The sequence below is a fragment of the Phacochoerus africanus genome, chromosome 4, assembly GCF_016906955.1.
Source record: "Phacochoerus africanus isolate WHEZ1 chromosome 4, ROS_Pafr_v1, whole genome shotgun sequence".
NCBI classification, from domain to species: Eukaryota; Metazoa; Chordata; class Mammalia; order Artiodactyla; family Suidae; genus Phacochoerus; species Phacochoerus africanus.
In genome coordinates, this window is record NC_062547.1 from 120,225,122 (window position 1) to 120,252,239 (window position 27,118).

A 27,118-nucleotide genomic window follows, 5' to 3' on the forward strand; every position below is an offset into this window, starting at 1 on the left:
TGTCTTCTTCTCCTAGCACTATTTCAGCAATTGGGGATCACATTAGCCAGTGCTGTTGTTCTTTCTTTCCTTGGCAGATGCTTTTTCAAGTGTGTTATTAAACAATGATTCTTTCCCTGTTTGCTGTAGATGAGTGGATTTTTTTTTCTGTTCCCTATTTGCAGTGTTGATTATTTTCATTTCCTTCACTAGCCATTGGGTAAAAGGGAATCTGGAATCGTGCCTCTGTGGACATGTCTATATGGGAAACACTATCTAATTCTTTTCAAATGGCACTCATTGGTGAAAATTACTGAAGAAATCACTCAATCTTTCACACATCCTGTGTGTAAATATCAGTCCTGTTAATGGCACAGAGCTCTGAGAGGTTGAGTGGAGGAACATTAGGTGCAAATTAAAATGGAGGGGTGGTAATTTGAGATGGTTTTCAAATTTGAGTTTGAGAATAGATAGGAAAAGGGGTCTGTTCCTATACCACAAGTATATTTTTGTTACATTTTGATAAAAGTTTCCCTCCCATACCTTTCCCCATCCTCCATTCAGTGAAGTGCGGGTGAACATAAATACTGTTTGAATGGAGAAATGTGGCCTGCACCCTGATACCATTGCTTCTTTCCTTTCTTCCTCCCTCCCTCTTTTCCTTTCTTTCTTCCTTCCTTCCCTCCCTTCTTTCTTTTTCTTTCTTTTTATTTTTCCCCCCTAAGCTTCTTGCTTCCTTTCCACATCACAGCCTGCTGTGCAAATACTGAGCAAATAGTTTATGTTCATGCTTTCCTGATTCCTAATGCATTTCACATTAAACAGGAATATTCACAAAACCAACTCATAAATAAAAATATGTAATTTTAAAACCTCACTCCTCTGAGAATCTGGGGAGAAAACGTGGAATGAACAATTACATGTTTATCATCTAGGAGGATGTTCTTCAGTTACACCCCCACCGATGCACTCACACTTATGAGGCAAGTGCTGATGACAGAGCTAAAAACAGGGCTAGAAACTGTGGCTGATGCTGGTATACAGAGGGGGAGGTGGCGGGAAGGAGGAAAACTGGGCCAAGGGCTTCTGCAAGTGAATGTGACAGAGCAGCTGAATGTGACTTTTGTGTTTGCTGGTCATCAGGGGACAGGGCAGCAGCGGCAGGCGATTCTAGTCCTCTGCCCTGATATGACCCCAACCTACCTTTGAGAGCTCATCTGAGAGTTGTAGGACTACAGACTTTCACAGTGTTAAGGACTTGGGCCAGGTACTTACCAAGCCATTGCCAGAATAATCTGGGTGTGTAACAGAATGCTTGTACCCCCTCCTTCCCACAATTTGATAATATATGTCAAGAGCTTTATTAAAAGGCCATTTTAGTTGAACTGGCTTCCTGGGGCTCAGATACTGTTGTGGTGAGTGAGTGTCACCCTTCCTCCAAAGATAAGCATTTACATTTGTGGCTGGACTCTTGAGGAATGGATTTGGGCCAGGTGCCTTGGTGTACTCAGAATCTATTTAAGAGTTGGAGGAGACTTAAGGAGTTCCCATTGTGGCGCAGTGGAAATGAATCTGACTAGGAACCATGAGGTTGTGGGTTCGATCCCTGGCCTAACTCAGTGGGTTAAGAATCTGGCATTGCTGTGAGCTGTGGTATAGGTTGCAGATGCAGCTCAGACCCTGCGTTGCTATAGCTGTGGTGTAGGCTGGCAGCTGTAGCTCTGATTGGCCACCCAGCCTGGGAACTTCCATATGCTGTGGGCGTGGCCCTAAAAAAAAAATCAACAACAAAAAGAAAAAACAGTTGGGGGAGACTTAAGAGGAAATAAAAGGCCCAGATGAGGGTTGAAGATATAAACCATGTCTAGTGGGGAGAGGGCAGGGGCAGACTGAGGCTACGTTGCAGGCTCTTGCCATGGGGTCCTTAAGAAGGAACCCATCAAAAAGGAGGGGATCCAAACCAGACAAAGGTCACATCTAGTTTTCAGGACACAGGGGAGAACTGTAACTAACCTCGCTCCAACCTGTGCTCTGATTGTGCTCTGATAGACTTTAGTAATACAACTAGTCACCCATGAATTGAAAAAGATGCATCAATAAAGAGTTCAAACACACAGAGCCCAAGAAACTCTTGTGTTGGGATTCCATTCAAGGAATAGAACTCTCTAAGCTATGCACCTCCCCAGATATGCTCACTTGACTGTGTCCGTGGTTTCAGCTTGTCGCTTGACTTTACCATAAAGTGACCCCTGGGAACTCTGAACTATCCCCATGGTCTTAAAGCCCCTGCCACTTGCTGCCACCCTTGACAGGGCACCGGTGGGGGAGGAGACATCTGAAGTGGGTGTGGGAAGGGTTATTGGGCCATGGGCTCTCTCCTACAACTCCATGACCCAGCTCCAATTCTACCTCACTCAAGGAAGCTCTGGATTTTTCAGTGGCTGCCTAGAGGCACAAGGTGACACACCCTAGGAATACAGAAGAGGTGTGCACCACAGGACAAATTTTGACCAACGAAAGACAGAAGACTGGAAAGAGTCTGCAGGCAAATTCTCATCCCCCACCCCCTACCCCTGCCCCAGAGCTACCTCTTGGCTGTTGCAATATGCCGTAACTTGAAATAGTCTCTTGGAGAAATAAGGTATGTTTTAAAGCTGTATGTAACCGTTGGATAATAGGCCACTTTGTTTTCCTCCCTCCCTCCCTCCCTTCTTTCCTTCCATTTGCTCTTAGTCCTTCTTGTCTACAATTACAGCCCCCAGTGAAACACCAGCATATAACTCAGGTTATTTTCTAGAGAACCCAGACTAATACAGAATAATTTTAAAAAGTTAAATTTGGTAGAAGTTTGCAACAAAGACAAGGGTGTGGAAGAAATTTCGGAGGCATTGAGCATGTTTAGAAGTCATAATATATCAGAGGCAGCAGATCTGGGCTCTGGATCCAACATAAAAATGGGTTGAGAAGTTTGGGGGAAGGAGTAAAGTGTGATTATGAAATTACGCCCCTGGGAGGTACATTTCCTGTTCTCTAGCAGGTGGCAACAGGCAGACAACTACAAAGATTTTTCCTTGTACTTTTGGATATGTATGCCTACACTCCAGAAACTACAGAAATATTTTGGGTGATGGTCTCATTTAAGGAGTAAAATTATTCATGGCGTCAAGCCTCTAGAGGAACAAGTAGTAATAAGAAGTGATCATGCCACTGATGAAAATGAAGAGAATTAGTTAGAGGTCTCTGCATGCACTGGACACTCTTTTGCTAAAATTTTGGAAGTCTGTGCTTTGTTTTCTAAGAGAACGTAGAGTGATTCTTGCATATATATATAGGTTGTTTAATTTTCACCACAGCCCAGGCAAGCAGACATTATTCTCACCTCCATTTTGCAGATCATGAATAGGAAACTCTTCCAGCACTGGGTGCAGAGCTCAAACCATTTTGATGCTCTTTCACTCAAAATCTCAGCTAGTTTTGAAGGGAACAGAGGAGGAGTTAAATGTCACTGGAGATTCAAAATTGTTTCAGCTGGTTAGTAGCTCTACTTCTGGCAATGAATAAAGACAAAAGGGAAATGATTCCAAAGTTAAGGGAACTGGGACCCTATTAAAATTGTGCCAGGTAAGGTAATCTGTGTTTGTATCAGAGACTTATAATTTATGTAGATTCACAGACATTTTTTTCAGACGCTGCATTAATTGGGAAATGTGTGGAGTGTTGTGGAACCAAACGTATTTGTATGTGTTCAACACACTGTATAATTGACTCAATTATCCATGTGGGGATTATTCACTTTTAATTTGCAATCTGGCTTCTCCTTTCAGTTAGGATGTTTCTGGGCTGCTCTAGAAATGCCAACTAATTTAAATAATAATTTAAGTAAAACATAATTAGGTAGGAAAATTAAATCCAATCTTTCTCAGCTCCTGAAGATTCTACAGCTGAAATGTAACTCTAATTCATCTGTTTGTCTTTCCATTCGCCAATGCTATTATACTACCAAGGATTTTATTGCTTTCCAAGGATTATTGCAATAGTTTCCTATCTGATTTTTCTGCTTACCTCTTTCCCATCCAGTAATCATTCCGTGACAGTAATCGTCAATAAACAAACAGCTCTCATCACAAAAATTTCTTTGCTTTAGAGTTCCCACTGTGGCACATCAGGTTGAGAACCTGACTAGTATCCATGAGAATGCAGGTTTGATCCCTGGCCTCACTCAGTGGGTTAAGGATCTGGTGTTGTCACAGTAGGTTACAGATGCAGCTTGGATCCAGCGTTGTTGTGGCTGTGGTGTGGGCCAGCAGCTGCAGCCAATTTGACCCCTAGCCTGGGAACTTCCATATGCAGCAAGTGTGGCTCTAAAAAGAAAAACAAAAATTTCTTTGCTGGAAAATACGTAATGGCTCCCCATTTCTCACTAGATTAAGTGTACATAACACAGACTTGTACCCATTCAAGGCTTCTTCATGCCACCTGCCAGAGGGAGCTTTCCTGATCTACCTCGGAAGCCTTATCACTGTTCCCAGGTCTGAGTCCCCTAAATGCACTACAACTTTTCCTCTAACAGAGACCCTGGTATTCGTGAACCTATGTTGTCTCTCTCCTCTCCTGTGAGATGCTTAATTACAGTCTCTGCATCAATTCTTCTCCTGTGCTATGCGGTAGCTAGCTGAACAGCAGACCCCAAAAAGTGGACGAATACTTGTCCATTTGAATCGCTAGCAAACCTGGAGGGCAGGAATTTTGGTGTTTTGTATCCCAAAGGTCCAGCACAGTACTGGGCACACAGTAGGCGCTCAGAGAACACTACCGAACCAATAACGGTACAGAGCGCAAGGGGGCACTGCAGAACTCCAGAGATGAAGATACAGGAAGGGCTGGTGGCAGAGTCCAGGCTGGAACTGGCCATCCCCCAGAGCGTTGCTCCTCCGGACGACACGCAGCGCAGGCCGGGCAATGCGGGCAGTGCTTAAACATTTTCTTGAAAAAAAAAAAAAAAAAAAAGCGGAAACCGAAAACAAAATTATGTGTATCCGTTGATACACACTACCTACATAATACAAAAAAAAAAAAATCCAATATCCAGGTATGTGTACACATATATAACAGGTAACTGTTCGTCTATAAATAAATTAATACGTGCACAGACTTAACTCTGAATGGAGAGAGTGGCGGGGAAGACGACGGGGACGCCCCTTAACCCCACTGGGACCGCAGGACAAGAGCGGCGCGGCCGCTACGCGGCTTGGGCCTTCCTGCTTGCCGTCCGCCGCCTCCGCCATTGGTTGGGTTCTGACAGCTGACCCGGCGGTGACGGGGCGAGGGAGCTTCAAGGATGGCGGCGTCTGCGGCGCTGATCCTGCGAGAGAGTCCCAGGTAGTCCCGGGGGGGCGGTGGGCACCGGTGGCAGCCGCCCCGGGGTGGCGCGGGTTGGGCGGGCCAGGATGTCACCTGCGTCTGTCGCCGGGGCGCGGGGGCGGGGCCTGGCGTGGAGGGGAGGGGCCGGGGCTGCTGAAATCCCAGCTCGGGCCCCGCAGGAGTGCATGGGACTGTGGGCGTCTCCACCTGCACGGTGGGTCCTCGCGTGGGCTTCCAGTGCACCTGGCAGTTGAGGTCAGGACGGCAGTGTGTGGCCCTTGTCACTCTTCCCGGAGGCTGGTATCACCAACACCCAGGCCATCCTTGGAGTAATACTGAAATCCCGTGGAAAGGGATTCCGTTTCCGCCTTCACTTCTCTTTTCAGACCTTATGATGATGAGAAAGATTCCCATTGGTTCTGGATGCTCTTTAATACCTAACACGTGTTAATATCCCTTTTCAATCAAGATAGAGTAGGCCTCAGGCCAGGACTTTTTGGGTGGTAACAGTATCTAGGCAGAATTTGATAATGTTTATGCTTTTGCTTTTATTTCTTTTTTTTTTGTTAATTGCTTTATTTAGTTCTTTTCTACTCATGATTGATAAGGTCGGCTGTCTGTGGTGGTGATATAAATTAAAAATTTTTTTAAGTAAAAATAACTTCATTTAATGAAAAAAAGTAGTGCAGGTGATGTGTGGCTGCAAAAAAGTGCGGAAATATGTAGGCAAATAATTAAAGTTGGGAAATAGCTACTTTGTGCCTAGATTGAATGGGAATCTTTTTCAAGAAGAGTGTTGTCGTCTTAAAGTTTTTCCTTCTTTGATTCCTTGAGTTCAGACAGCCAGTTGCTCTCCTCACACTAATGTCTTGGGTAACACACTGCATCAGTAAACTGTATCCAATATGTTGCAGTATAATTGTTCTTAGCACATAATTTAAAGTTGATTATTACAGTTGAAGCAGGGTTTTAAAATAACTGTGTACTTAGTGAACCCACCTGATATTGTATGTTATATTTATTTTTTATTCCATTATCTGCCATGCACCAGTCTTCTTTCTATTTTTGGTGTAATTGCCATTTCCCTTTTCCCACTCTTAGCAGAGTTCCATTTTGAGTTAAGTAGATATTTAAAGTACAATTCCCCACAGAGTGTAAGCTTCCCTTACTTTGCCTTTTGCTGAGAAGAAGGGGAAGATTTGCCAAATACAGCTTTTGAATAGAAGTACTTTGGGGCAGGGGCATCTTTTGGAAATGTCCTGCCTTTTTTGCTGGCCAGTATCTGTGGGGCTTTTTGTAATTTTTTATTAATTTTTTTTTTTCTCTTTTGTTGTTGTTGTTGTTGTTGCTATTTCTTGGGCCGCTCCCGTGGCATATGGAGGTTCCCAGGCTAGGGGTCCAATCAGAGCTGCAGCCACCAGCCTACACCAGAGCCACAGCAACGCGGGATCCGAGCCGCGTCTGCAACCTACACCACAGCTCACGGCAACGCCGGATCCTTAACCCACTGAGCAAGGGCAGGGACCGAACTCACCACCTCATGGTTCCTAGTCGGATTCGTTAACCACTGCGCCACGACGGGAACTCCTAAAATTTTTTTTAAGTTTCAGATTTACCTTTTGGCAGAATTGTTGAAATGAAAACTTGCAGACAGCTCTAGTTGCAGCAACTACATTTCGACTTGGAAAACTCATTTTAAAACTTTGTTTTATGAATTTATTTAGCATGAAAAAAGCAGTGTCGCTGATAAATGAAATAGACATGGGAAGATTTCCACGACTGCTCACCCGAATTCTTCAAAAACTTCACCTGAAGGTTTGTGTGTTTGTATTTCTATAGCTTATATTACATTCTCATGATTCCACTGAAACTCACTGTTTCTGCCTGAAGAACTTTTTGCAAGGTATTGCTTTCCAGCATGTGCTTAGGAGTACTGGTCTTCTGAAGTTTGATGTCTGTGGTCAGAAGTTGGGGAAATTCTGTTTTTATTAAAATTAAGTTTTTTAAATCATGGAACCTTCAGAGTGTATTTTATGGCAATATTTATAACAGATATTTAAGGGTGAATATTATGTACAAAATTTTCCAAATATATTTGACCATGGAACTGTTTTATCATCACATATATTTTGGGACTAATCTTCTGTGGAACATGCTTTGGAAACATTCTGATATCATGATTCCATTCTTCCTCTTAAAAATATTTCTGTGGTTTTGCTATCAACCAGTATATAATCTTTGATTTAATCTTTCTCTTCTACTTTTATATCAAGAGTATTGTTATCTTGGATGTATTGATGGTTAGTAATGCACTGCTTGGTCACCAATCTAAGTTAACTTCTTTATCAGGTTTTAAAAATTTAATTCCATTCAGCACATGTTTGTGGAGCACCCACTAACTGCTCTCCCTGGTGGAGCCATTGCCATTAAATGAGAAACCAGAGTCTCTTTTTCCTGGCCATAGACCCGTCCCAAAGCCCTGCCCTTTCTCCCTCTGAACTATTTCTCAGATCCAAGTTCTCTTCGTAGTCCTAGTTCAGATCCTTATTATTTCTCCCTTGGTCTATAGCAGGTACCTTCAGACTGGTACCTGTGCCTCTCTAGTCTTTTCACTTCCTGTCACTTCTTCATGGTGCTATTCCATTTATCTTTCTAAATATTTTTCTCCTAAAAAAAAAAAAAAAAAGTCTATCATATCTTTACAGTGCTGAAGCCATCAGTGGTTTTTCATTGCTCATGGGAAAAAGTTCATATTCCTTAACATTGATTTATACTAATATTAGAGTATAGGTACAACCTCTATTTCCTCTACTTTGCAAGTACTTCAGTCTCCCTGGACTGTGCTCTCTTACCGGAACCTACTATGAACCTTTTCACCTTTATGTCTGTGTATAGACTCTTTCTCTTACCTGTAGTATCTTTCCTTTTCTGTTGAATAGACAATTCATTTGACGGTCTCAGCAGTTCATCCTCTCTTCTGTGCTTCTAAAACACTTGGTTCATTCTCACCTCACTTTAATACTGCAGTATTAAGTGTTTGTTTCATGATTACACAGTCTTTCTCTGAGCATGAACACTTTAGGTGGCATGTCATATTCATCTTTGTGTTTCCCAGACCTAGTACATTGTTACTTTATATGGTTGGTACTTGATAGTAGTTCTTGGAGTTCATTCTTTTCCTTGCCACAGGAAATACAAAGTGAATATCCATTCCTTAAAATCCTGCCTGCAAGGAATTTGTGATGTAGAAGAAGAAACAGAGGAATCACAACAGTAGTAATAGCGGCAACATTTGGTGGTGTTTGCTCTTTACATTGCTCCCTCTGTGACTAGTACTGTTCTAATGGCTTTGTAGTATTAACTCATCTGATCTTCAAAGCAACTTTAGGAAGTGGGTATTGTTTCCAGAATCCATCCTTTGACCCATTACAATAAAACCCAGGAAAGAATATGAAATGATATACAAAACAGTCTAGAAGTGAGTGTTGCAGGCATTTGATACAGAAGTTCTCTGATTCCCTGAGTTGGTGACTGCCTTCTTCTTCTTCTTTTTTTTTTTTTTTGGCTTTTTGCCTTTTCTAGGGCCACTCCTTCGGCACATGGAGGTTCCCAGGCTAGGGGTCCAATTGGAGCTACAGCTGCCGGCCTACACCACAGGTGCAGCAACCCGGGATCCAAACCGCGTCTGCAACCTGCACCACAGCTCACGGCAACGCCGGATCCTTAACCCACTGAGCAAGGCCAGGGATCGAACCCACAACCCCATGGTTCCTAGTCGGATTCGTTAACCACTGAGCCACGATGGGAACTCCTGGGGACTGCCTTCTTAAACACATACAAGGCAATGTGGGACAACCCCCGCCCCACCACCACCACTAGTATATATCTTTTGTTCTTCATTCTTAGGGAGGATGAACTGTCTGCAGGAAACTCATGACATGGAGTTTGACTTTGACCCTCCAGACTTGAGAATAGGTTAATATCTATCATGGTGACAGCATGGCCGAAGCAATACACAGAGGTGTTTGAATGCTATTATTCCGTTAGGGGTAGGGGAGAGAAGGTGAGAAGGTATGGTCATTGAGAGCTGAAGACAGAAACATCTGTATGTGATTACCTACCTGCAGAGTCAGGAAAAGGCATTGTTTTTCCCCTGGAGCGTTTAGGCAGTGTTCTACCAAAGGGACTCCTGCTGTGATAAGGGCTCTTAAAGAGTTTGCAGCCACACTCAGGGTATGTTAGCTTCCTTTTGTGTACTCTTGGTCTGTCAAGTTGTCCTTTGCCTGAAGACAAGCAGAGCTCTGAGAGTAGCGGAAACATCATGCAAGTAGGTTGCTGAAGAAATTTAGGGATTTGGTTGCTATTCTTGTTATCAGCTTGACAAATTTAATCTTGGTAAAATGGTCTAATGAGCAGAGGGTATCTGTTTTTGTCCAGACGGGTTCTTTGGAATCCTTAGTAGAAATAAACCTGGGGAAATTAAGTTTAGGGAAATTAAGTTTATGGCCATGCCTAAGCCTGGGTTTGGGAGTCCTTTTTAAACTACCATCTTCCTGGCCAATCCTAGCATATAGAAATAATTGGGAATCTTGAGGGGTTTGTTACAGTGTGTGGAGAGTGCTCGTGGCATTTAGTGCCCAGGAGTTTTAAATGTCTTGCAGGACAGTCCTGCACAGAGAATTGTCTCATCCAGCCTGCTCATAGAATCTGCATTGGCAAACAGACACTGGAGGATGTCAGGTTAATTTCCTTAGATGGGAACTTAAACATTTTGGGGAGTTCCCGTTATCAGCGGAAACAAACTAGACTAATATCCATGAGGATTCCCCCCAACCCCCTTCCCCTGCTCAGTGAGGCATTGCCCTGAGCTGTGTTGTAGGTGGCAGAGAGGGCTCAGATCCTGTGTTACTGTGGCTGTGGCATAGGCTGGTAGCTACAGCTCCGATTTGACCCCTAGCTGGGAACTTCCATATGCTGCAAGTATGACCCTAAAAAGCAAAATAAATAAATGAACAAACAAAACATTTTTGGACTCTTAAGTTTCAAAAGTAGGTGTCACAACTCATGAAAATTAAAAAAAAAAAAAAAAAAAACCCCAAACCTCAATGCTTTGCTCCATTGGAGAGGCTTTCAGTCCTTTCCGCAAAGCCTATTGAGGTAACTATGCTGAAAAAGTCTAGTTCTGAGAGATGAGGTGTCTGGAGTCCTGGCCATGATGGAACGGAAACAGCAAACTGGGGGATGAAGGCGCTACTGTGATGGGGTGTGTAGGCAGTTTTAAGAATTGACTGCTGAGCATAGGATGAAATGGAAGAATTACGAAAATGAGACACAAAAAAATACAAAAGCAGAGAAATCCGAGGGTTTTTTTCTGAAGTGATAAATCATCCGTGTATTCTAACAGTTCTTTAGAAAACTACAGCAGAGAGCTTGGATGCTCAGAATTATGATCATTACAAGAAATTAGTTTAATCCATTATACTTTGTTTATAAAAGTCAGAATGGGTATTGTATATTTCAGAAAGATTGCTTTTAAAAGATTTTTAAAAAGTTCTTTTATTTGATAGTCACTTGATGGTACCACTGTATTTCCTCACTATGACAGAGAGGCCTCATCATATTAACATAAAGGACAATCACAGGTCTTAACCCCAGAATATAGAAATGATTGAGGATTTTTATTTTTATTTATTTTATTTTATTGTGAAGAATGTGAAATTGAGATTAGTTCACCCATTGTGCATGTTAAGAAAGTGAATTCTTTAGAAGAAGAAAAAGAAAAGTTGGAAGAATGGGCTTTTTTATTTTGCTCTTTTTTTGTGCCCCCTAAAGTTCAAATAGAGTGCTTAAATTAAATGTTTTAATAACACTTTAAATTTCGCTAGTTAATGAATACATTTTTATTTTAGGTTGTTTAAATGGTATGGACAAACTGAAATGCCTCCTCAGTTTACCCCTTCTTTCATCTTAATTCTCTCTGGTTTTAGTTACCTATTGCTGAATTGCAAATTACCCTAAAATTTAGCCGCTTAAGACAACATTAAACATCCTCTCTCATGCTTCCTATAGGTCAGGAGTTTAGCAGTAACGTGGCGGGATGGTTCTGGCTGGGGGTTCTCATGAAGTTGCTGTCAGCTCTTGTTTGGGGCAGCTGTTGCCTGACAGCTTTAAGGGGGGTTGGAGGATTTCCTTCTTATGTGGCTAGCCGGAGGCCTCAGGTCCTTGTCACACAGGCCTTTCCTCCTGACACGGAGGTTGGCTTCTTCCAGAATGAGTGATCCAAGAGAGGAAGGTGCTGTCCTTTTCGTGACTCGCCTTGGATATCCCATAGCTTCACTTTCCTTACATCCTGTTTGTTAGAAGTAAGTCATTACATCTGGCTCCTATTCCGAGGGAGAGGAATTTAGGCTCCATCTTTTGAAAGAAGGAGTGTCCAAGAATTTGAGGACATGATAAAACCACCACATCCCTCTAGAGGTAGCCTTTGTTGTTGATTTGATTTTTATCTTTCCAGATCTTTTTTTCAAGTATTAATAAATACAGATGTGCACACATATATGCCTTCATGTATACATAGAAATGTGTTTTTATAATAAGTGTTTTTATAAGTGGCATTATTGCCTTACTGTTTACCTTTTTCACTTACCATTTTTTATCAGAGATCTTTCTATGTCAATCCATATAGCACTAATTTGTTACAAGTGTTGTTTTACTTTTCTGCTGGTGTATATGAGTTTATGGCACATGCTTTTTAAATATATATAGAAAAAATTAGCATCTGGTTTCTATTTAAAATTTTAAGTGTCTTGGACACTTGCTCTCTAACTTTATAAACCTGGGCTTTAGTTTTCTGCCATCAAGAGGGTTAAAACTAACATATCTCCTTTACTTTCTCTTCAACTCCCAGATGTGTGTGGGTTGCTTTTGGTACATAGGAAGAAGTTGAACTGGTGCTGTTTGGAAGCAAATAGAGTGATTTCCATTTAATATTTATCTACTGAGGTTCATGGTTGGAGCAAGATGTTGAATATCTGTTTGGAACTTTGTTAGCTGTATTGTCCATTTGTTGTTCTGTTTACATATTCTAAGCTCCACTTTATTTTATTTTATTTTTATTTTTATTTTTTTGCTTTTTACGGCCACATCTGTGCCATAGGGAGGTTCCCAGGCCAGGGGTCCAATCAGAGTTGCAGGCGCCAGCCTACGCCACAGCTCACAGCAATGCCAGATCCTTAACCTACTGAGTGAGGCCAGGGATTGAACCCACATCGTCATGGATACTAGTCAGGTTTGTAACCTGCTAAGCCACAAATGGGAACTCCTCCACTTTATTTTAAGAGTGCATGTCTGATGTATCAAAGGGTCAGGGGAGATAATGTTCCCTTTTCCCACTTGACTCCAAGCCACTTTATTAATATAATGCTCTTGAAGATCTTGAGAATATCCCTTTTCCACTCTTTAAAAAAAAAAAAAAAATCTCACTTTCTTGTACATATTGGAAATACTGAAGTTTATTTTTCTACATGCTCCATCACTATTTTTGTTTTGTCAAAACGAGTTGCTTGGTATATATTAAAAGAAATCAGAGTGGTGATAAACTTGGAGGTTAAATTGTACATATCCATTGAATTTAATGTACCATGTGGTTCAGTGATTATACGTAAGTAATACTGTTACAGTATTCCTCATAGTGATAAAATTAGATACTGTAAGTCATTATTTCAAGGTGTACAGCAGGCATAGAAATTCTGGAACTTTAAAATCAAAACATTGCTCTTGAAGTATGTGATTGGCATTTTGGTCAAATCGGGTTCTTGCTTTCTTCAGTCGTAAAACAGATAGTAGACGCTGAAAGTTCTAGTGACTAGCCTCCCCAAGCCAGAAATAGGCCAGCTTAGAGGTCTAAGGTTGCTTTGCTTTGAGTAACTGCAAAGTTGTACCTCATCCCAAGCTGGCAAGGCAGGGAGACTCATGAAACTTCTCACACTTCCCCATATAGTTATTAGGGAGAGGCAGCAACAGGAGGGTTGTTCTTTTTATGTGCGGATAGAGTATTTTTATTTAAACGCAGTTCTAATAGTGTACATTTTTTTAATTTGAAAAACTAATCTTTAGATCGAGATTATTTTGGAAATGAAAGAAAAGAGACTAGCCAGAGGTGAGATGGCTAACTTATTTCATATTGCTTACAAAAGTAATGAGTGTAATGTATGTTTTGGGAAATAGTAAAATTATCAAAGACTTAATTTCCTCCTTTATATATGCTCTAATAATAACCCATACTTTTACACAACTCGTTAAAATGGAAATTACTTGAATAATTTTTTTTCTGTCTTTTTATGGCCGAACCTGCGGTATATGGGGGTTCCCAGGCTAGAGGTCAAATCGGAGCTGCAGCTGCTGGCCTACACCACAGCCACAGCAACGCCAGATCCAAGCTGTGTCTGTGACTTACATCACAGCTCATGGCAATGCCAGATCCTTAATCCACTGAGCAAGGCCAGGGATCAAACCTACAACTTCATGGATACTAGTCGGGTTTGTTAACCACTGAGCCATGATGGGAACTCCTGAATAATTGTTTTTATGTGTCTTTCAAACTAGAATATAGTACACCTGAAGACGTGAATTGTCTGTCTATGTAGCACATAATAAATACTCAGTAAATATTTTTGGATGAGTAAAGATGGAAATTACTATTAATTGTTAACATTTTGGGGTTTTACCTTGTAGTGTTGTTTTTTTTCTAAGTGTCCATTTTGTATGGTATTAACAGTATTTTCTACCTCCTATAAATCATAGAACCTAAAATACTGTTTTTTTAATGAACTATATGTGCCAAGATCCAGGTAATAAACCATACTATGATTTTAAGACACTGAAATTTACAAACACATCATTTTCTTTCAGTGATGGATTTGCTTTTTTGTTCCAAGTTCTTATTCTGATTTGAATAAGTGAATCTTTTCTTGAGTATGAGTTTTAAATTCCTGAATGTATGCTGATAGATGGCTTTTTGTTTTGTAGGCTGAGAATAGTTTCAGTGAAGAAGAGGAAGAAAAACTTCAAGCTGCGTTTTCTCTAGAGAAACAAGATCTTCACCTAGTTCTTGAAACAATATCATTCATTTTAGAACAGGTATCTTTTTTTTTTTGTTCTAAACTTCCTAACCATGCTTTGTTTACTACATGTTTACATTGCTGTTATACCTATAACTTTTTAACTTACTTTTTAAAGTATGCAGATGAAAGCTGTGAATATATTTTAATCAAGAATTTTGGTGTAGTAAAAAATATTTGACTGTATAATTTTTTTCCATGGTACTGCAATCTACAAAAGAGTCTTAGTGTTGAGTAACATGAGTAGAAGTCTTTGGCAACATAAACTGAGACTTTGTTGACTTGACATAGTTGAAAAGATTTAAATTTGTTGTTATTTGGTATAATGATTTGGAAAAATGAACTTTAAAAAAATTATTTATTTGGCCATATCTGTGACATGTGGAAGTTCCTGGGCCAGGGATCAAACCTGCTCCACAGCAGTGACCCAGACCTCTGTAGTGGCAATACCAGATCCTTAACCCACTGTGCCACAAGGGAACTCTAAAGATGAACAAGTTTTATTTAATAAATTTAAGAAGTGATTTTTTGGGGAATTCATTTATTTATCTAGGATGATAAATAAAACATTTAGAAAAAAAATAGCCGTCAGAGGACCTTTTGTCATACTCTTTCTTCTCACTGAGCTGCTTGTCTGCATCCCTTCTTTTCACCTAAATTCAGTTCATTGTTAAGTTCTCTTCAGGTCCCATATCCCACTGCAGCCTTGACCCTTTATACCTGCAGTCTTCCCTTATTTGGACTCCATTTATCCTTGGTTCATTGTAGTAGACCACATTGTTAGTCTTTTCATTATTTCATGTATGTCAGTTATGTCTGCTTTACAAGGTTTTGAATTTGTGGGGGACCAGGGTCACATTTTTGGTGCATCTTCTATAAACATAGCACATTTGTTGGGTTTAAAATAGATTCTTAATAAATTCTCATTGTTTAAGTAGAACAGTTTTGAAATAAAAATTTAACTAGGACTGTGACTTCCTGAGCATCCTAATTGTGTTAGGAGGACAGACAAGCTCCCAAGCATCTATTACATACAGCCTTATACTGATCGCAGATGACTCTGTTTCTTATCCTTGGTGGGCCTTCACTAGGAGAAAAGGATAATCTGATAGGGGAGAGCAGCATGGGGTTTATGAGAAAGTTGTTTCAGAATAATTTAAAAAACAGAACAGGTATCACTATTGAAAAAGTTTTCAGTTTTTTATTATATAGTACCTAGGAAGTTGGTAGGTGAAGGTGGTTGTGAGAAAGTGTTTCTTGAAAAAATTTTGTTAGCTGGGAAACAAAAGCATTGCATACTTATTTGAAATAATTAGGTGAAATAAGGAAATGAAATTTTAATTAGGATACTATTTACGTAGCCAAAGCAAAGGTGTTTTTCTGTTAAGTGAATTTAGCACTGCTTAAACCAAAGGCAAAAATGAAAAAGTTTAATCTGAATAATTCAGGCTAATTCTAAATGTTACAGCCCTTGGCTATGTATATGATTATTTTTGAAATGATAGAAAAATTTCTGCAATAGAAATATGAAAATTTTTTATTTATATCATTTAAAATACAAATTTTGTATTTGATTGTAGTTCAGGGTCTTTGTATGAACAGTAAGGTTATAGGTAATTTGCTTTCTTTTTAATAGGCAGTGTATCACAACGTGAAACCAGCAGTTTTGCAGCAGCAGTTGGAGAACATTCATCTTGGACAAGATAAAGCAGAAGCATTTGTCAGTGCTTGGTCTTCTATGGGTCAAGAAACAATTGAAAAATTCAGGCAGAGGATTATTGCTCCCCATAAGGTACAGGATATACTACCTGAAAGATTATTTTTCACTAGCGTATGGCATACATTATTATACCTGAAGAGTTTTTAAAGTGATAATTTTTGTAAAGTGGTGAATCAGGCAATAGAAAGCAAGTATACAATATTTTTGTAAAATTATATCCATACATATTTGCTACCACAATGTGATTTAATTTTAATTACCAGTTTAAAATATGCTTCTGTAACTGAAGAATAGGAATGAGACATTCTTTTTCTTTTCTCTGAGTCCTTGGGCAGAGTTGGTTATTCTTTTAACTGTGTGTCTTTATATATAAAGACTTTTAAAAATTTCTAGTGAATCACGTACTTGTGTTTGTATGTTGGTATTAGAGCCTAGCAGAACGACTCTTGTGCAAAAAGTACTCAGTATTTTTTGAGTAGCAAATAGTGAGCAAAATGAACACTTTGGAATAATATTAAATAATAGTAGTGTCACAAAGCTCTTTAGTGCTTTGGGGGTTAAGATGAATATACAGATTTTGCCCTTTTTTGTACTAATGTGTTGTTACATAATTGATTTTCTGATTTTCAACCAATTTCGTATTCCTGGAATAAAACTCATTTTTATGTGTTGCTGTATTTGATTGGATAATAATCCCAAGGATTTTTCCTTCTGTGTTTGTGAAGGATGTTGGTCTGTAATTTTCCTGTGCCGTCTTTGGTGCTATCAGGTTAATACTGACCTCGCAAATGAGTTGGCAAGCGTTTCTCCATCGTCTTCTATTTTCTGTACGTCTTTGTGAAGGATTAAAGCAATTCTGTTAGGTTTGTAGTGCTGTCTGGTGTATCTAATTTACATTTCCCTAATAATAATTTATGATGATCTTTTTTGTGATTACTTGCCATCCGTATATCTTCTTTCTTGAAGTGTTTATTCAGATATTTTGCCTAACTGTATTTCCACATTATGACATATAAGAATTATAATGTCTAAAGGACAGTGATAGGTATGAATCCCAATATATAGAAATGCATTGGTTTTTTTTTTTTTTTGTGGTTGTTAAAATGTGTGGAGGGCATTTGTTTTCTTTCTGTTGAGTGTTATGAGTCTTTGAATCCTTTGCCAGATATGTGATTTGCAGATTCTTTCTCCTAGTCTATATCTTTCCTTTTCAGTTTCTAACAGTTGTCTTTTGCAAAGTAAAAGCTTTTAAATCTAAGTTTATCATTTTTTTCTTTTATTCATCCTGCTTTTGGTTTTGTATCTAAGAATTTGTAGTCTAATGCAACGTTACAAAGATTTTCTGTTTTGTTTTCCTCTAAGTGTTTTATAGATTTATGTTCTACATTTAGGTCTAAGACGCATTTTGAGTTAATTCTGTGTAAGGCATAAGATGCAGGTTCAAGTTCTTTTTTTCTTTATGCTGGATGCTCATTTGTTCCAGCATAATTATTGATAACATCCTTTTGTTGTTGAATTGCCTTAGCCCTTATGTCATTTGATATTTTTGTTTTTCCTTTTCGGGACTCTCTTTTCGCTTCCATTGATTTATTTTCTGTCTTTCTGCCAATATCATGCTACCTTAATCACTGTAGCACTATAATAAGTCTTAAAATCAGGCCTTGTTAATCTACTGACTTTGTTCTTTTTAATAATTGTTTTGGCTATTCTAATTTCTTTGTCTTTTCATTTAATTTGAAAACCAGGTTTTTTTATATCTTCAAAAAATCCTTTGTTATTTTGATAGAGATGGTGTTTACAGATCACTTTATAGAGAATTGACTTCTAAACCATATTGAGTATATTTCCATTTATTTAGGTCCTCTTTGATTTCTTATATCAGTGTTTTTCATTTTCGACCATACAGATTCTGTGCATACTTTGTTTGCACACTCTTTTATTTCAGCACTCTTGACTATTTTGCCTAAGTCTGTCTGTCTTTCTTTTTTGGAGTTGTAAATAGTACTGTTTTTTAAATTTTGCTTTCCAATTGTTTATTTCTAGTCTGTAAATACACAATTGATTTTCTGTGTTGACATTGTATTTGAGACCTCGGTAAACTCACTAATTAGTTACAGCAGTTCTCTTTGTTGTTTTCCTTGTGACCCTTTTGGTAGGCAGTCAGGTTGTCCACGGATAGAGACAGTTTTAGTTCTCCCTTTTCAGTTTGTTCATGTTTTGTTTTTCTCGCCTCATTGCTTTCTAGGACTTCTAATATGATGTTGATCAGGTTCGTGAATCTGAACATCCTGCTTTCTTCTTAATTTTAGAGAGAAAGCATTCAGTCTCTCATCATTAAGGAAGATGCTAGCTGTGAATTTTTAGAAAATGTCCGTATATTTTTATTTCTCTCCTTTTTGTTTCTTTGTTTTTTGAAAGCTACATTCTAAGAACTCTCAGGTGTCCTCCACATCAGTGCTTCATTTTTCATCATTTAAATTTCTGCTTTTTCCTATATCCTGTACAGATTTTAACTTTTCTGTTTTTTTTGTGTTTTTTTTGTCACTGAAATTTTTTTCCAGCAACCTTCATTTAAAAAAAACTCTACTTGATTTTGAATATTGGCCCATTTTGTATTTTTTTTTCTATTTTTTAATTTGCATTTATATAGGTACGGTATAGTTGTAGTATCTTTTTTTTTTTTTTTTTTTGCCACACCCAGGGCATGTAGAAATTCCCAGGCAGGGATCACACCTATGTCTCAGCTGCAGCCTGCAACACAGCTGCAGTAAATCTGGGTCTTTAACCCACTGTGCCACAAGGGACCTTCCTATTTGTGTTGTTAAAAATATGTCTTTTCCACTTCGAAAAGTTAGTCATTTTTCTGGTGTCTTTTGGATGATAGTTTGTTACTTTTTTTAAAATTAATAGTTTCCCTATATTTGTTGCATTACTTTAACTTTTGTTTAAGAAGTAATTTAATCAGTTCTCATATAAAATACTCAAATATTAGTTGGAAGGACATGATTAATTGTACTCTGGTCCCTTGAGAATGTAGAAAATTACCTTTTGCCATATATAGAGTATATGAGAGGATAGCTAATACTTTATTTTAATGCCTTAAATGTTTAATTAAGATAATGTAGCAATAGCAAACATTTCCTGTATTTATTGTGGGCCAAATATTCTACTAAGTGCACTATATCTTGTAAAAAACCATTAATAGTTCTAGTTTATGTTTGAAGTTAAATTGAGGCTTAGATTAAAAAAATTGGTCTGTGGTCATTGCAGCTAAGTAAGTGACAGAGTTGGGATTTGACACAAGTAGGTATACTCCTTAGCCATTATGCTATATTACCACCTTGGTGTTAGCAGAGAAATTTTTCAGTTGTTAGGCATTATGCAGGGTGGTTTTCATAGTTGTGTGTGTGTTAAATGTCTTTGAAAAGGAAGGAAATAAAACTTTAGAAAGTGTAACTTTACCACCTTAACCCAAATAGTCCATGGTAAAGCCGAGATGGGAATCAGATTGGTCTGTCTCTTAATTAAGCCTTGTTCCTTTTATGTCATGGTACCTCTGGCAACTATCATGTTATCTTCCTTTTTTGCCCTGATAGCTGTTTAGGATGCAGTGACTGAAATAGCCATGGATGAAAATAGATCATGTCATTTAAATTATAAGAAAAATATATGGCAGTGACTTATTACATAGTGAGATTGTTTTTACAGTATGAGAGTGTTGTTTTGTAGTAATTTAGGGCTTCACATCAACTCTTTGTGTGATACTTGCGGTGGAACATCTGTGGAAACAATTCTAAATTTACAGAGTCAGATTTAATTAAATAAGAATTTAAAAGGGAGTTCCCGTCGTGGCGCAGTGGTTAACGAATCCGACTAGGAACCGTGAAGTTGTGGGTTCAGTCCCTGGCCTTGCTCAGTGGGTTAAGGATCCAGCATTGCCATGAGCTGTGGTGTAGCTTGCAAATGCAGCTTGGATTCTGCGTTGCTGTGGCTCTGTTGTAGGCCGGTGGCTACAGCTCCGATTGGACCCCTAGCCTGGGAACCTCCATGTGCCACGGGAGCGGCCCTAGAAAAGGCAAAAAAAAAAAAAAATCAGAAAGAGCTTATTTTTAATTCAGTTTTTAAAAACACCTCTTTTCATCTTCTATTCTTTAAATCTCATAAGTGAGAGACAGATTGAAAATTAATCTGATAGCTTTTTACAGGATATGATTGAAAGAATTTAAAAATTTTATTCCAACTCACTTTTTTTTTTCCTTTTTTTTAGGGCCGCAGCCATGGCATATAGAGGTTCCCACGCTAGGGGTCTAATTGGAGCTCTAGCCACCAGCCTATGCCACAGCATCACCAGATTTGAGCCGTGTCTGTGACCGACACCACAGCTCACAGCAACGCCAGATCCTTAACCCACTGAGCAAGGCCAGGAATACGAACCTGCCACCTCATGTTTCTTAGCTTCATTTCCGCTGCGCCGTGAGGGGAACTCCCCCAACTCACTTTTTTAAAAATACACTTTATCTTAACCTCTTTGGAGACTTGAGACTGAAATGTTACCACTGCTTGTTAGAATTTGTATTCTCCCTTCTTTTATCAGTGTTGATAGAGTTAGTAGTGTCCTTCTAACAGGGTTTTCTGTTTGATTTTTGTTACAATACATATGTGGTTACAACATTTATTAAATTATGAATATATCTTCCAAGAGAACTTGAATACTGTGTTTAATTTTACTGCTAAAATTCTGGCTGGATATCCTCTATGTATATCCCTGCTATACAAAGTGTAAAATCTTACATGTCAAGTATTATTTACGTATCTCTCTTTTTTTCTAAAACTTAGGAAAACAATCATGTCTTTTTTTTTTTTTTTTTTTGCTTTTTAGGGCCGTACCTGCAGCATGTGGAGGTTCCCAGGCTAGGGGTCTGGCCATCTCGGGGCTATGCCAGATCCTTAACCCACTGAGCGAGGCCAGGGATTGAACCCGCATCATCGCGGACGCTGTGTCAGGTTCTTAACCCTCAACCCACAATAAGAACTCTGGATTTGACATTTTTAAAACTTCCTGTTTTTTAAACAGAAGTTTTTTTTTTTTTGTCTTTTGTCTTTTGTTGTTGTTGGTGTTATTGTTGTTGCTATTTCTTGGGCCGCTTCCGCGGCATATGGAGGTTCCCAGGCTAGGGGTTGAATCGGAGCTGTAGCCACCGGCCTACGCCAGAGCCACAGCAACGCGGGATCCGAGCCGCGTCTGCAACCTACACCACAGCTCACGGCAACGCCGGATCGTTAACCCACTGAGCAAGGGCAGGGACCGAACCCGCCACCTCATGGGTCCTAGTCGGATTCGCCACAACGGGAACTCCACAGAAGTTTTTTAAAACTTCTTTTTGTTTTAATATTTTGTTTAATATTCCTGTTCATTTCTCTTGGAACTCTTAAGTATAGATGAATGGTTTTATTATAAGGAGAACAGAAAAAGCATACTTCATATAGCTAAATCTTGAAGTACATTGTGTAACACATAACTGAGCACTTTTTCAAGATTTAATTGCTTCTTAAAATTATCATCTGCATTTATAGGAAAGGTCTTTTGTGAAATTATATCCATATGCCAGTCTCATTTCTACCTCATTTGTTACTTTACTTCTTGGCATGTTATGAATCAAGTGAAAGCCATAGCTTTTCCATGCTCTGGAATTGACTGAATATATATGTTTGTGAGGTTTAAATGCTACTGTATTTATTTACTATTTTTTGAATATAATATACCGAAAATGCAGAGATTTGAAGTGTTCAGTTTGATGAATTTCAGAAATTGCATATACACATTTAATAATTATCCTTAACAGGAAAAATTTTCATCACCTGAAAGGCGCCCAGTTTTGATTCCCTCCACTTTCACCCTCCACTTTCTATCCCTACGGTTTTTTTTTTTTTTCTGTCTTGTGCTTAATATAAATGAACTCAAGTAAATATGTCTGTCTTATATCTTCACCATAGTGGTTTTTTTTTTGATTCATTCATGTTGTTACTTGTATCTGAAATTCTTTTCTTGCTGAGTAATATTCCCTTGTATGAAAATAACACAATTTGTTTGTCCATGCTCCTTTCGATGGACTTTTGGGTTGTTTCCAGTTCTGGCTGTTAGAAATAAGACTGCTATAAACATTTGTATACAAGTCTTTTTCGTGGACATATGTTTTCATTTTATTTGAGTAAATATCTAGGAATGGGATTGCTGACCTTTTAAGTAAAATATGAAGCTTTCTATCTGAGTTTTAGCCACCCCATGCTGCACAGATTGGAAAAAGTCATATCAATGGAAAAAAGTCATATAAATGTGAATCCATCACCTTGGGTGGCTCCTTCTTTTATGAGTCGAATCCCCTTTAATTTCTGCCTGCTTTTCATTCTCCAATGCCTTCAAATCATTTAAAAAATATTTTAGAGATTATACGTTTTATTTGCAAAGAAGTTGATGTGGTATAAACTACTTCCTACCACTGTCAGATTAGGAACACTCAAAGTGCTTCTTTTAAATTGTTAAGTCTCACTCTATCCCTTCTCTGCTCCAAATCTGCCACCTTCTTTCCATGTTGCTTATAGCAGAAGCCAAAGTTGCCTTTGAGGCCCTACACGATCAATAACCCGTCTTGGCCTACTATCTCACTGACCTCCACCTGGCTCACTCTGGATAACTCTCGTCTCTTTACTGCAACAGCTTTTGGGTGTTCCTGTGGTTAGCTTCCTTATCTTCTTCAGCTCTTTGCTGAAATGTCATGTTTATCAGTGAGCCTTGTGCTAATCATCATAAAGAAAAGTGCTTCTACCTCTATGGTACTTTCTTACCTGGTTTTTTCTGTTAATACTTACTCTTACTTGGCACACTATATTTTCTGCCTTTTTTTTTTTTTTTTTTAAAGTTGCCTGTCTCTATGACTAAACTATGAGCTCCTCAGGGATAGGAATTTTTGTCTGTTTGGCTCACTGCTGTATTTTTACTACTTCAAATGGCCCTTGAGTAATAGTGGGCTCTCAAAAAATAGTTGTTGAATAAATAAATGCACAATATCCTTGCTTTACAAATTTTGCTATTTTGAAGTTCAGTTTATAAGGTTTTCTTGTGAAGAGGGATATTTGTGTTCATTGGTGGAGGAAAGAACCGTAAAGAGTGGAGGGTATGGATTATATTTTGTATTTTGTAGTGTTCTTTTGTGTTTTCATTTTGATAGTACCTTAAGCCATTTGTGGTTGATTTATTTCATGACTCGAGTTTTGCTGGAAGACTAGATTTAATCATTTACATTTTTCCTCTTTGAAAGTGGGACAGTGTATAGTAAGTATTGCTTTAGCCTGAAATGGAAATTCTCCAGGAAACAAAAAAAAAGGTGATGTCATTGGTTGTTGATGCAGCAATCAATTTAAAGAACTTTAGATGTAAGAGACCCTTAATCAGTCTAATTTGAAACAGATATATATTCTCTGCTTTATAAATAATTGGCTAAAACCAGAACCATTAACAAATTGAATAAAGATTTTACTAATGCCAAAGAACTGTGCTGTTAGCAAAATGACTCTTACGTCATAGTATTCAAAGATGTGTGCTTGCTAAATAGAGTTGATGTACTTTTTCAGAGTATTGCCAATTGTGAGAGCATTAGTTGAATGACATTTCGGTGTCCTCAGACTTGTGCTGTTGTCTTAATTTATTCATGGCATGCAGAGGTGGCACACAGCCTGAAGGATGATTCATTGATGTTTTCCCTCATACCCTGTAACTTGGATATGAAGACCAGTTAGGCCAAGTCTGTGGGCCAAGGAGGGTACTTTAAGTTTCATGCTACCCTGGCAGTGACACTAGGTTGACTTTTGTGGCATCTAAACTTGACGGTTTAGGTTAGAGAGTATCCCTCAGTTGTGATATTTGTAATAAAGCATTTATACCTCTTGTTTTGATTTGGTGTAGCAGCAACAGTAAAGAAGGGCATTGCTTCAGTCCCTTTTGGATTTTTGTTACGTCTGGGGATTTAATGAGTAGCTTTGTGGAGGTAGGCAATCACCTAGGTGTAGGATAACTCCAGTATTCAAGAAGAGTATTTGCATCTACATGAAATGTGGTAATATATTCACATCTATGTAATGTGAACACTCTATCAGTTAATAGTCATCTCTGAGATCCAGACATTTTATACTTACAGATGTCACAGTATAGAATTCTTCCTCTGGGAGGCAAGTTATAGTAGTATGGCTTGATGCTTTGAAGCTTATTGTCTCTTGTTCTTGCCCCGTGACTAGAGGATGGCAAGGAGGGTCACTGGCAGTGGGTAGCTGAAGATATTTTTCCATTGCACCTACACATTCCTCTGTTACAACATTTGGTATATTGTATCTTTTAAAAAATGATGCTATTGAAATATGGTTTACCTAGTGTAGTCTGATGTTCTACAGTTTGATGAATTTTGATAAATGTATATCCATGAGCTCATTATTATAATAAAGACACAGAGCATTTTCATCCCTCTCAAAAGTTTCCTCATGCACCTTAGCAGTTTCTTCCTCCATTAACCCTGGCCCCAGGAAACCACTGATCTGTATTCTGTCACTGCAGATTGTGGGGTTTTTTTTGCCATTTCTTGAGCTGCTTCCTTGGCATATGGAGGTTCCCAGGCTAGGGGTCGAATCGGAGCTGTAGCTGCTGGCCTACACCACAGCCACAGCAACGCGGGATCCCAGCCACGTCTGTGACCTCCACCACAGCTCACAGCAATGCCAGATCCTTAACCCGCTAAGCTAGGCCAGGGATTGAACCGCATCCTCCTGGTTACTAGTCGGATTCGTTAACCACTGAGCCATGACGGGAACTGATGTTCATCCATGTTGTTGTACATATTATTATGTTCTCTTTTATTGTGGGTCGGTTCTTTTTTTATTGCAGGGTGGTATCCTATCATATGGATGTATCACAGTTTGTTCATCCATTCACTTGTTGATAGATATTTGGGCTATTTCCATTTTGGAACTGTTTTGAATTAATCTCCTAACATTCATTTACATATCTTTGTGTGGACATATATTTTCATTTCTCTTGAGTAATTTCCTATGAATGGATTGACTAGGTTGTAGGGTTGGTGTATATTTAACTTTATAAGAAAGTGCCAAGCAGTTTTCCCAAGTGGTTATACTGTTTTACATTCCAACCAGCAATTTCTTCATATCATTGCCAACACTTGGTTTTGCCATTCTTTTAAATTTTATCCATTCTCATCAGTGTAAGGATATCAAACATGAGTATATTGAACATATATTTATGTGTTTATTGGCCACTTTTTATCTTCTTTTGTGAATTATCTGTTCATATTTTTGCCAATTTTTGTATTGATCTCTTTGTCTTATTTTTGTAAGAGTTCTTGATATAGTTTGTATACAAGTCCTTTGTCAGGTATGTATTATAAATATTTTATTAGTCAATGGCTTGCCTTTTTCTTAATGATGACTTTTGAAGAACAGAATTTTCAACTTTGATAAAGTCCAGTTTAATTTTTTCCTTTTATGGTTCATACTTTAATGGCTCTACCTAAAATCTTTGCCTATTGCCATATCACAAAGATTTTCTTTCATGTTTTCTTCTAGAAGTTTAATGGTTTTAGCACTTTTTAGGTCTGTGATCCATTTTGAGTTCATTTTTCTGTTTGGTGTTAGGTAGGGATTGTTGTTAATTTTGTTTCCATGTAGATATCTACTTGTTCCAGCATCACTTACCTTGGTACCTTTGTCAGAAGTGAATTGATGGGTTTTTATGTCTATCCCTTGCCAATGTTACATTGTCTTTATTGCTGTAGTTTTGTAGTAAGTCTTTAATTTAGGTAGTGTAGCTCCTCCAGCTCTTTAAAAAAATTGCCTTGGCTCTTTGAGGTCATTTGCATTTCTATTTAAATTTTAGTATCAGTCTGTCAGTTTCCATAAAGGATGCCTCCTGGGGATTTAACTGAATTACTTTAAGTCTTTAGATTACTTTTGAAAGAACTGACGTCATAATGATATTGAATCTTTAAATTCATGAACATGGTATATCTCTCTATTTATTGATATTTTCTTTAATTTGTTCTATTAATGTTTGTAGTTTTTCAGTGACTAGGATTTGCACACATTTTTTTTAAATTATCCTTATGCGATTGACCGAATGTTTGTGTCTTTTTAAAATTTGTGTGTGGAAACGAATCTACAAGGTGATGGTATTAGGAGGTGAAGCCTTTGGGAGATGATTAGGTAATAAGGGAAGAATACTAATGAATGGGATTAGTGCTTCTTATAAAAGAGGATCAAGGGAGCTCCCTTTCTTCCTTCTGTCATGTGAAGATACAAGAAGTCTCCAGCCCAGGAGAGGTCACTCACACCATGATGCTGGTACCCTTATCGCAGGCTTCCAGTCTCCATAACTTTGAGAAGTAAATGTTTGTTATTAGTAAGCTATGCAGTCTCTGGTATTTTGTTAGAACAGACTAAAACACTATATTTGTATGATTTTGGTTGCTACTGTAAATGGAATTGCATTTTTGATATTTTCCAGTTGTTTCTGGTATATTGAAGACTGTTTCATATTAATCATTTGTTCCATAATCTTCCTAAACTCAGCCATTAGCTTTGGTAGTTTGTTTTTTTTTTTTTTTTTTTTTACAGATTATTTAAAATTTTCTGCATGTAATATCAGAATTTTTTTGTACATGTTTGTCTTCATCACTGGACTTGGAGCTTTTGGTGCAGAAATTATAAGTTTATTGATTTTTATGTCCCCAGCATCTAAGACAGTATAGATGTCAGTTCTATGCTCCTCTGGTTTTTCTCCTTTCTGGCTGCTTCTTTCATTCATTCAGTCATATTTGCTGCTTTCTCCTCATTTCCAGACTCTCTAAAATGTTGTATTGTGCCAGGACTCAGTCCCTGCTCC

At 38.4% G+C, this 27,118-nt stretch overlaps 1 protein-coding gene across 6 annotated transcripts in view; it reads left to right on the top strand.

The window, feature by feature from the left end:
- Positions 1-5,277: 5,277 nt before the first annotated feature.
- COMMD10 (COMM domain containing 10) overlaps positions 5,278-27,118 on the top strand; it is a 181,520-nt gene continuing 159,679 nt past the window's right edge. For all 6 annotated transcript variants that reach the window (XM_047778461.1, XM_047778465.1, XM_047778466.1 and 3 more), the window contains exons 1-4: positions 5,278-5,358; positions 7,065-7,155; positions 14,368-14,478; positions 16,096-16,251. In XM_047778461.1, the coding sequence (XP_047634417.1) occupies positions 5,318-5,358; positions 7,065-7,155; positions 14,368-14,478; positions 16,096-16,251 (399 nt within the window). In that variant the 5' untranslated portion in view covers positions 5,278-5,317. The remainder of the gene's footprint in view (positions 5,359-7,064; positions 7,156-14,367; positions 14,479-16,095; positions 16,252-27,118) is intronic.